This window comes from Styela clava, chromosome 6, assembly GCF_964204865.1.
Source record: "Styela clava chromosome 6, kaStyClav1.hap1.2, whole genome shotgun sequence".
Classification (NCBI taxonomy): Eukaryota; Metazoa; Chordata; class Ascidiacea; order Stolidobranchia; family Styelidae; genus Styela; species Styela clava.
The window spans coordinates 23,010,234-23,022,671 of NC_135255.1; the positions used below are offsets into that span (position 1 = coordinate 23,010,234).

Genomic DNA, 12,438 nt, shown 5'->3' on the forward strand with positions numbered 1-12,438 from the left:
AATACATCAATACAATCTGCCAGGATATCAGCTGTTGCTTTGAAATATATAAAACGTGGCGAATAATCGGTCAGTGTGCCATGCGACATTTTATCGTCAGATGAATCGGAAGTAGATGTGTGATGTGTGTAAAATCCATGTGGTGGTGATCTTGGGAGATGCGCAAAATATCCATCGTAGTTGCCAGCATCGAGCATGTTATGAATCCGACGTTCAATAGTTCTGTCTCTGTTTGATGAAGATGGACCGGTGCCGATATTTCTTGACTGTTTCTAAAATATAACCAGTTATATCATTAGCAGACGAATTAGCAGAGGTAGGAAACGGGAGAAGAACTAATTGAAAGGAATTAGGTGAAAAACGAATGTTAACCAAAATTGCCAAATGAACCAAACTGTTTCGTCCTGTCGTCCCATAAACAAATTGTTATCGGATACAGTGCAGCAATATCATAAAACAACATGTTTGAGCCCATTCAACAGTACTTCGTGTTAAAGAAACAAAAGTATTAATAAAATTCTGACCCACGATCATCAGCATCGGTTTCTAATAAATCTTTATGAAGATTCGGACGACTACTTATTTCATCTGCTACGATTGACCTAAATTGCTTGACATTGTCAGATATATTAGGTAAACTCTAAGATCATATACCATCTAGACTTGGAAATGTAGGCGCAGTCACCATCTCCAGTATTGTTTAATAAATGAAAATTGTTTAAACAACAGCCCTGTTCAAGCCACAACATACCACTTGGACTTTGAAAGGAATATGCTTAAAGTCGTCACTTCGTGGTGAAGGAGCAGTTGTTGGTAGCAAATCACGAACCGGTGGTTCCCTGTCCTGCGTAACGATTTAATATGGTCCATCGAACTTGAATGAAATGGTTGTACACTGTTTTTTTCTTCTTCGTCACGGTTTGTAACAATTCAAATATACCGGTGTCTAAAATATACGTAACGTCCCCTTGCAGAGCTTCCCTTCGGCGGTCTGCGAATATTTTCCGTTTCTAATTTTGGTCAATCGTCTTTGGCATCTTCTGTGTTATAGTCTCAGTTACCGCAATGTTCTTGTCATTCGTTTAAATAATAGAAGTGGCGTCATTACCAGATGCCAACATTTGAAGCAATTGATTTTCATCATTGACTCTATGAAAAGCTTCTACTGCACATGTTCGCACGTTGTGCAGGTAGCTTTGCAGTATGAGCATGAAAGTCTAGCACGTTTTCGTCTGTCACAGTTTGTTCTCGACTAAATCCTGACGTGCTCAGCCCTTATTAATAAACTTTTGATTCATATAAATCATAACACCTCTTATATTTACTTTCCCCCGTTCATTGGAAACTCATCATATGAGAAGACGCCTAATAATGTCACCAAATATCGGACCATACCATACTGTGATAGTAAAGAAGCACTCGGCTCAATCAACCAACTTTTTTATTCATTGGTGCAACCTCAACAGGTGAAAGAGTTGTAGTGTATTGTGAATAGTAATATTTCGACGTAGTCGTTCCACCAACACGCTGGTTCGAGTTATATATCAAAATAGCGGATGAACTTTTGTAATATTTTAAAATCGTTTTTTTTATTTTTTTGTTTAGATTTTTCAACGTCACCGTGCTTATTTTTCTTATACGTATACGTGTGTTGTGCCTATGTTGTAACGTATTCTTTTGTAATATGCGTTTTTCGCGCATTATTACAATGACGAGAGTTGATGTTATTTAATATCATTTTTTTATCGCCGAAAATTGTATGAAAAAAACCCGCAAAGGGTGAATGCAAATGTTGATTGTTCTACAGAAACACGTATTCCATGATCTTACTCTAGTCTTTGCCGAGCTTTGTAATAAATGAACAACACTTATTTACCCGTTGCGAACAGTCCTTTTCGATTTGTGTGTTTTAATTCAATACTTATTTAAGACATTTGCAATGAAGGTAAATCTGTAATAGGACCGTGTAATTTGTTATATGAAATTGTGTTACGATTTTATCTCGTATCATATTTGACGATATGTGTGCCTGAGCCGTATTAAGTATTAAACTCTGTCAACCACAAAAAAGGTTTATCTAACGTACAAATTTTGTGAAATTGACACTTAAACTACTTTTTAAAATTAATTCTGGTTTAACTTCTCCATTTAAAAATAAAATATCAGTCGTTCAGTTGCATTAAAAAAAATCATTTCTCTACACTGAAATAGGTTCTTTGTTTTTGAAGGTGTTATATATAAATATATATTATTGCAATTAAACAAACCCGTTCGTGTCATTGTTTTGTGAACTTACCGATATTTCAGTATATCGATATTTTCATTCAGTCACGCTGATGGATGTTGATCAAGAGCAAAAAAGAATTGACGCGCGTACCCCCGGAACAGTTTTTTTTTATCCAGTGTCGAACTAACTCTTGAACCTCCCCGAAATGTGTGACCAGTGACGTAAAAACTAATTATGAGGACCGTCACCACATGGAGTGCCAGAGGACCACTTTTGGGGGCTCCCGAAGTATGCGAACCAAGATGGCGCACATTGGAATGTAATATGTGTACTAGGTTAGGGTTAGGCCATAATTTTAGGTATAAATACTACGGGAGGCTCTTGGCTAGTCTTCGAACTGATAATAGGACCAAAATAAGGAAAATTGAAAAAAATTTATCGCCTAACCTGTTACCCATGTTACGTTCCGATGTCCGCCATCTTGGTTCACATACTTCGGGAGCACCAACTTGGTTTTGTGGTGAAAGGCTTGCTGCCCCTTTGAGCAAACCACTAAATCAAAACAAATGTACAACCTTGCTACATGTTTTGGATATTGTTTTAAAACTCATTTGAATATCATTTTGTATTCTCCCAATTTCTAGGAGAAATAAATCCCATCTTGTTTAGCGACCGTTAGAGGCTATTATCAAATATTATCCGGAGAAAATTTAGTTAGTGCATTGCTTCCATGTTGCTGCCAAGTTACAATGATTAGGTGATATGACAAGAGTTGTCGCCCTAGAAGGCAGCGCGTTGTGGTTGAGTTTGTTGCTATTTTCAAAACATTTCGCTTTTATCTGTCCTTTAATTTATCCATTTTCAGGTATACCGTCTCCAGTTTGTCCATCCCCCGAATTATTTTTAAAGTTGGGTGTAAGGGGCATCTTTATTAGAAACTCGGCTCGATAGCAGAAAAGATTGGAACGCCCTGGTTGTCACATATCTAAAGGATTTGACGTTTATATTGACTTGGAACAATATCGTTTGGTCTATAAAACTATCAGTCAGAATCTGATTTTGTACAGTATTGTTTCTATAATTTCTTTCACTCGGTCGGAAACTCTATCGCGCATTTCTTCGTTTGAAACACTCGCAGGTGTCGACAAACTAACTATCGGATATTGACGTCAGCTATTCATTGTGGCATGAACTTACTTCGAGTTCCCCTTTGTCATGTATGGAACTTTGATAGTAAAAACGATCAGCATGCAAATCATACTTGGCAAGAATTTGAGTTTATGTAACTTATACCCAGGGCACAAATATTTTAATTGTAATAAATTTTTGAGCGTGGCTTATCACGCAAACATTTTTGTGGCAAATTTGATTCTATATAATTTTTAGGATTTTTGGCGTTTACCACTTGCATAAAGTGGACTCGTTTGCGAGATGAATTTTCAAAAGTCAACCCTGCCGAAATCGAACACATTAGTATGTCTTGTTCATGACGTAGTAGCGAAAACATGTCGACGTATTTTTTGCATTGAATCAAAGGCAAGATCAAGGTCATTATTTACATGATCACTGTGCCGGCCTTTTTGCTGTAGCATATTTTCCAGTGAAATAACCCACATCTGGATATAATTGGTCACAAAATCATCTAGTTTTTATAATTGAGCTGGGTTCGTTCCACTTTTCTGATTCTGTATCGTTTCAGCTTTAAAATTATGTTAGGACTATGTTAACTCCTGCCTGAAACAACAATACCCATGCAAGCAGTTGATCAAGTCCAGTTTTTAATTTTTACAATATTTTCTGGTCTATGACATTTCAGCAAGCGATCACAACTTTTCATCACACGTAATTCATTCATGTCAATAAATGTGTTCTCACGAGACTCTATCAAGTCATGCCTCGTTTGATACAGGCCTCTGTATAAATATTTTTATTGAAATGCGAGGGCTATATTTATTTCCTGTCGCTCCCAGATGTTTCTCTTATTCTGAAAATTACACAGGATTGAACTGGGAATCTCATCTTTTTTTAGTTATACTCCAACATTCAACAAATTATTCAGATCAAAGTGTACTCTTGATTACAGCTGGATTATGTTGTATGTAAATAGCAGTGTGAACTGGTAAACATATAGTGTGCAAATTGAATTGATAGAACTCAGGAAATAGCGTAAACGAGTATTAGTAATCATCCAGTAAGGCTCCAACTATTAGGGTTAGGGATGGTTTAAAATATGTCCGGAGCGTTTTCACCCTGTGTCGAAATAAAACAAGCTTTGCTTGCTGGTTTTATATCATAAGTGTCGTTTAGTTATAGAGTGTATTGTTTCTATTATTCCTTCCGCGCGACGGGAAACTCTATCTCCCATCTCTTTGTTCAAAACATGCGCGAGAGTTGTCGCTAAAACAATATTCGTCAGTAGTTTGTTGTGGCTCGACAACAGCAACAAAACAAGCTTGATACAGAACTAAATCTTTTACTCTGTTCTTCGGTGAATTATTTACATTCATTCTTTGAAGTATTCTATCACTCGTGTGGCTGCATAGAAGGCAGAAGCAAGCTATTGTTGACAAAACAACAATCAGGCGGATATAAAAGCGTACAAGATTAAAGAATTTATTAGGTTTTTAGTCCGCCACGTATCGAGTTGAGAGAGATGCCAGGTGACGGTCTTCATGCTGTAATACTAGAATAAAACAAAATTTCAGTTGATGTGTCCCTTGTTTTGTTTCAATTACAAAAATATTCTAAAGGATATGACGTAGTAAATGACTGAATCAGTGACATTCTAAGATATTCATTTCATCGGTTAGATATCTTACGAGTTTTTGCATATGCACCCATCAGTTATTCGCAATGTAGGGGAAGGTGGGGCATGGGGCACAGTGAAAAATCAGCTATCACACTTATACCATTTCAGGAATTCGGACTGTGGTTCGATGTCTATATCCGCTCTTAGGTGAGTTACGTCCGCGCAAACGGACAACGACCGCGTAAAGCGACGCTAGTTTTGAGGTGAAATTGGTTTTAAAGGGTTGAAACCAATATTCCGATATGGAATACAACCAAAGGGGATCGGAATTTCCCATTACCGTCTGTAACAGTCACGGCGATTACGCACTCGTTAAAAGAGCCGCCTATCGCGTAAGATATTCAATCCTGACAATTACGAGATTCTAAAATGTCCTTATATATTAATTTAAATGTGTCAACGTAACTCCCTTTTGCGACTTCTTACGTCAAAATAAAAACATTACTATAATATATTGATTTAACTGTGTCCAACAGCTCAGAATATGCAAAAGAAAAAATGTTCCAACTTTCCCCACTTTCCCCGTATGGATTAGTACAGATGAGATAATCAGTTGCCTGCGAAGGTGTGTTTGAAAAATCGTAAAACGGCTGCTTCCGAAAGCATATGTTATGTATAGCAAAAGTAATATTATTCTAAATAAATTTCTACAGTTTCACGGTAAACTAAACCGGAATGTGGTCCTGTAATGTATTGATTCAATTTGAAACGCCGCGAACTCTATCGAGCATCTTTGCTTAGCGCCTGGTGTTGTCGGCAAAATAACAATGAGATAGAAACGTAAGCAATTCGTTGTAACATGTAATACACTTAAATTAGGTGTTTCTTTGATGTGTATGTATGGTACTCTGATGGTAGAGACGATCGACACACGAGTCATATTTGTAAATCATTCATGTACTCAGTATGACAATGTCGCTCAGCAGTCTACAATTGTGTAGTCAAGTCAGATTAAGCTTGTTTTATTCCCAAAGAGAAACTAAATTGTTGTGAATAGAACCATCACGCTGACTTTAATTTAGATCAAGTTGGTCAGGAGCCAGGCCCGCGGGCCACATGTGACCCACCGCTTATTATCTGTGCCCCGCGTCACATTGGAGAATAAACAAAAAATCGCATTTCGTATTGTTTTGTCATAAAATTAATCAGAAAAATCTTTTGACATATTGTTACATCACTCATGTCACTGAATTAACCAGTGCTATGACTAGCTGAGTCAACTAGCGAAGTTGAATAATGTGCTTGGCAGTCTAAATTGTTTATATCATTTTGGTCGGGAATATATACTAACAATAAAGGCATCACAGAAAACTAAAAATCGAATAAGAAATCGGATTTTTTTAGCCCGCAGGCAATGCCTGATAACTATGTGTTTGAACAATGAAAGTGTTTGTTTTGTATTGCATTATTTACCTATTCTTGGCACTATTGTGGCCCTCAAACAGTGCAAAAATCATTTTGTGGCCCCCGGAGCCGACAATCTTGGACCATTCTGATCTAGATTAAATAATTCATGTATGGAGTATGGGATGTACCGACATGGAGTGATCTTCATATATCATTCTTTGATATAATAACATTCAAGTTTGTGTGACCAATACCGTGTCAAAATTGCACACAATTTAGAAATTCTTTGTACAAAGCCCCCGCCACTATTGCTAATGTGACAATTGAGAACCCTGCCACTTTTTGAAATAAATTAGTAATCATTCAGTTAAGGTTAGAAATGATTTGAATTTCCTGCGCAATATGCTTTCCCAACCCTAACTGGATAATTACTGATATTCTTACTTTGACAGTTGGCGGAAGTGTTTTTTGTGGGGGGTTGGACAGAAGATAAAATTTAGACCAACTTTGAGGATTTAAGAATTTATAACGATCTGCTCTTATATTTTACGTTTTTTCCTATTTGTAATTCCATATTATCTACATAACCAAAAGGTACAATTACATAACAAATTATTAGGTACAGAAGCGCCAAGTGAGTACAAGAAATCGCGCGACAGTACGAAACATAATCAGAATTTCAGTTATCATAAAGACCAAATTCAACATGCCGATTGATTTATCTTGCGAAGAATATGACAACTATGAGCTCGCCTGCGATTTTATGATCAAGGTTGATGAAGAATCTTTCTTGGTTCATCAAAATATTTTAGTTTCCTCTTCCGACTATTTTAAAGCCTTGTTCAGGAGTGGAATGATTGAAACACTACAAGGATATATTGATATGAAAGAATCGAACTCCGATGCGGTGAAGCAATGCATTGGCTTTATGTACACTGGCGAAGCTATAATAACGTTGGAAAACGTGGAAAACATTCTACATGAAGCGACCTTGATGGAAATTACTCGACTAACATCGCTCTGTTCCATATTTTTGCGGGAGAATTTAGATCGTGAAAACTGTATTCAATTCCGTGAAATAACCCAAAAGTACGACTGTGAGTGTGACAAGTTCATCCGAAATTATATTGCTAGAAAATTGAATTATATGCTTTGCAATAATCCTGAACTATTGCTGCTCGCCAGTAAGTTTAACTTTGAGCAATATTTAGAAGCATCAAAACTAGATTGTTCCAGCAAGTGGAAAGCAGTAAAACTGTGGATTGAAGGAAACGCTGAAAATGAAGAAACAGTTCAAACTCACTTAAACGATCTCATGGATGTATCTCAGTACCCAGTAGATTTTCTCTTGGATAGGATATTGGAGGATTCTCTTGTACAGTCTTGTAAACAAGTGCACAAAATGGTGGCTGAAGCTGTTTTTAAAGATGTCGAAAAACTTTCAAAACTCATTTCTAAGTGGAATTGCATTTACATAAAGAATCTTGTCCGAGAGTATTTTCCGACTAACATGACGGATACAAATGAAGCAGCAGATAAATATATCAGGGAACATTTTGATGAATTCTCTGATAGGGAAGACTTTGAGGAGTTGTCTACTGAAGAAGGTTTTGCGTTTTTCGTACATCCCGACACAAAATTTCGAAGTGAGAAACATAAAATCGAAGTTGCGATGAATTGGACAAAACAAAATGAAAGTGGGAGGAAAGGGTGTTTATTCAGATTTTTCAAAACTATTGACATGGAACGCTTATCAACAGATTTTATTCAAGATATTTTCAAATTCGAACCCCTCGTAAAAAACTCGCCCGAAGTCCGAGATTTTCTTCTTGAACATTCTTTGTCACGACATGATCAGCGTCCATCATTCCCACAGCGTTCCCAAATCGCACTGTTTATTCGAAACACTGGCGAAATAAAGTTGTTTGACCCGGACACCAATACTATCGCACATCTTACTGAAGTTTACCAACAAAGGTATACGGACATTGTATCGGTTGATGGTGAATTGTTCATGGTGAGAGATAAAAAGATCTTTCGATACCAGGAAGGTAAAAGCTGGACGGAAATTGCAGAAATGCAAAAAGAATGGAGCTCATTTGGTAAGGTGTTGAATTTTCAGAATCAAATCTACATCATTGAGTGTCACAGAATGGTTCGCTATGACACCAGGAAAAATATTTTATATATAAATTTGGCTGGATGTGCGTTGTGGTTGAATTTTAGTACAGCAGCAACTGATAAATATATTTATGCTTTGAACGAAATTGATGATGCGACAAAGTACGACCCGGATAATGAAACGTGGGAACCCATATCTCCATTGGAGAATTTAGTCGTAGTATATACGACGTTTGTTGTTGAAAACAAATTTTACGTGCTGGGAAGATCTAGAAGACGATACTGTGATGTAGTTTCACGGTACGACCCAGAAAACAATTCATGGGCAGAAGTCACAACGTCGTGGGGATATCATTCTAACTGCAGTGCATGTGTTGTTGGCAACCGAGTTTACCTAATAACAAGTAATGAATTCGTGAAATCGATTGAAATGTACAACGTGGAAACCAACGTGTGGACAACATTGTGCGATCATGATTTAGGTTTGGTTGCCATATCAGCATGCACTTATGAACATCGCACCAGGGACGAGGCAGAATAAAAAATTGCTCGCTCTACAAACTTATACATGCTCCGAATACATGAATTGTTTTTGAGACAATAACAACAAGCATACTTACCTAATTGTAGCATTTAAAAAAGATTACGTATATTTACTGAATCTCCTTTTCCACTTACTGCTTAATCATCGCCTCCTCAGGCTTTGCATTCCCTATTAAACCAAATGGCGGCGGGACTAAGACGTTAATCGAAATAAACCAAAAGTTTCTGTTTGAAAAAAATCGTCTTCTTTAATTTGTAATTAAATTTACTTATATATTTGTTATTCAATAGCGCAGAAGTCTCGACATTTCGAAAAAATAATAAAGCCATTAGTGTTTTGGTCAGATGTGACTTGCAACACGTAATAATATATTGTACATTTTCATTGATCAGTTGCGAAACCTTCATTTAATAGAATTTATATTATTGGACACTTTTGGTATTTCACTTATTTCTAATCGCAGCTATTTCAGACAAGTATGGAAAATAAAGTGGTTGATAGGAACGATGGCGATAGAACCTCATTAGGCAATGCATGGGATTAAAGGTCTTTTAACATAGGGTTGCGTAAAAATGAAAGTCTTCTTGTTGTTAGTGATAGCGATACGTTTTTGTATATGATTCCTGGATGAATTCGGAATTCTAATATTTTCTCGATTTCCGAACTATTGTTATCACGCCCACGACAAAATTGTCTTACCGCTGGAATGTGGAATTTGTTCTGTCAACACTCTAACGGGGGTGGACGGGCAAGGTTTTCAGACCAGGGGCCAAAAGTTTTGCCCACCTAGACGGGCGGGCCATGTAAGTGTGAAATAAAAGTTACGTTTCATGAACAATGTTTATACAGTGTTACAAAAGCAAAGTGGTGAACAATAAGTTTCGTGCCAAAACTGAATTTAAATCTAATCTTAACAAAGTCCTCCATATATATTTTAGCTAAAACGTCAAAATTTGGTTTTCAAAAAAATGCCTATCTCAAATTTAAAAAATTTGCCGTGAACTTGCCGATGGTTAGCGATATTCGCAATTCCGATCCCTGCCGCGCGAAAGATTAAAAAGCTTGCGAAACATTAGTGTTCCGCAGGACGTAGTTTGAAAAACGCTGCTCTTACGAATAAACCCAGATAAACTGATTAGTTATAAAGGCTTTGTAATGTTTATGTAGGTTCCCGTACATTTGAACCCACGGCAATTGCATCTGCATACTATTGCACCTATGAAAAAATGTTTTGGTTTACGGATATTTGAACCCATACTAACCCATGGGTTTTAGCACCCACATAGAGATTGAACCCGCGGATATACGCATGGGTTCAAATGTACGGTCATCTTCATGCTTTATGTGGAATCATTATAATCGTGAATAGTTTTTCACTGAACAGTACAATAAAGTCATCAAAAGAAATGGTTATTCAGCTATTTGTGGGTTTCCTTTGTTCGAGGAATTTAGCAAGCATTGCGATTTTATAACGAAAAGACAAGGTAAGCGCATTCCGTCATGAGTAACGAAGACGTTTCACTGAGAGAAATTATGGGCTGCAAACGACAAGCAGGCAAGATTGTACCGTTTTTGAATGCATTGCAGAAGCAAATTATTGAAAAATAACAAAGTAGTTTATAACATATACTCAACTGAATAATATAGGCAACTGACCAACAACACTCTGCTATTTGATAGAAAAAAGAATTCGGATTATTTTTAGAATTTGTCCTTATTTTGAGGGTCTTTGTTTTAGGAACTATTTTTTTCCCTAATTCTAAGAAACATCCTTATTTTGAGATTCCATGATTACTTACTTTTTCTGAGGGCATTTCTTATATAGAGGACTTGCACGGGTCACGTGACTTTGTTACTGGACGGCAATAAAACATAAACGTCCATTTGGCTCCTGTCAGTTGCAAGTCGGATTATACGTTTCCGTTTTATTTGGCTGTTGAAGATGGTTATTTCGTATTGTTCCGTTAGAGAGGAAGAGAATAGTTAGAAAAAGGGGGATTTTGAAGAAAGACAAAAGGCAGGACCATTTCAACAAATTCTGTTAACTTGTATGCGTTGCAATATCAATTTGCAGTTGTTAGCATAAACATTTAATGTGCCTTCGACTAGACCTACCACACTATAAAAAAAGCCGCCTAGAACCATAATGCTGTAAAATATTTGACAGGGCTGTGGAGGAAGATACATTTTTTACTATAAATTATGGAATGTTACTTCCAGGTTATCTTATCCTTGCTTATAGATATTTTGAGGTTAGTGACTCCAACTGACCCATGCATGCCACACTGAAAATTCTCTTGTGTACCCATAAAATAAGGCTGTTGGAGCCTTCAGACCTTGAAAACAGTCGAATCTGAGCACGATGGATTCATTTGAAACACGTAATATGCATTTAGAATATCCCATCCTGAGCAGCACCGATCCACAACCTCCTACCTATGGAATCAAAACATAAGACAAATTGGTGTACTGTGCGCATTCACAAATCTTTGCGAATCAAGTGTGCCTTTTGACTAAAGAAAATTTAGCATTGAAATGGTCAATCTCAAAATCAACCTACTATCTGCAGATAAAACCAATTGTTTTTTAAAAATACATTTTTGATGTGCTTTATTTTTCAAATATAATTTATAATTACTGTAAAGTGTGTGATATATTTGGTACTATGAATACCATTTGCAAATTAGCTTGGGTTACACCCCTCTCAAATAAAAGTTGAGACTCTTAAGGTTGCGGCTAGCAGGCTACCCATCAGAATTTCCTTTCAGATCACAAAGTCGCAATATTACGCCTCGCAAAGTTTCATTGGCAACTGTATCTGGTTGTGGTATCGGTGTCCAACTTTAGACTGAAACCTTCACTATCAGACCCACCAAAACAATTTTTTTCATGATAGGGTCGTCTTGAAGTTGCTTTCGTTAAAGCACAATCTTTCATTAAAGCACAATGGACACTTTATCTCCACCAATCCACAGTAATCACAAGTTACTTTGTCATTACGATAAGCATCAATAAATGGATACTGAGGATGTATTATCAAGTCACGCAAGCTGAGGTCTTGTTGCAACTTATACTTTGCCATCCATCTATTCCATGGTCGCACCCATATCTGTAAGATAATGGATACAGATAGAGTTTTCATAAAATCTAACGATCAAGGAGTGTGAAATTTAGGCCCATATCCCACCACGGCCACTAGTCGTAAATGAATTTGATTCCGGGTATCATATCTTTTTTACCAATGACAATAAAAAAAGACATTTTGGATCAGATGTACAAGCACCATTAGAATAAGATTTATCTGAGGGGGGGGGGGGGGGGGGTGGAGCCAGTTATTTGTTTTCAGAAGCATGGACTTGGATGGTGGGGAATGGTCGTAACCGATCAGCG

The 12,438-nt window shown here is 37.0% G+C and overlaps 1 protein-coding gene across 1 annotated transcript; it reads left to right on the forward strand.

Annotated features, from left to right (window-relative positions):
* The first annotated feature begins 7,089 nt into the window (after positions 1–7,089).
* Positions 7,090–9,045, forward strand: LOC144424268 (kelch-like protein 30). The gene has a single exon (XM_078113396.1). The coding sequence runs from the start codon at positions 7,090–7,092 to the stop codon at positions 9,043–9,045; it is 1,956 nt and encodes a 651-aa protein (XP_077969522.1).
* Positions 9,046–12,438: the final 3,393 nt, after the last annotated feature.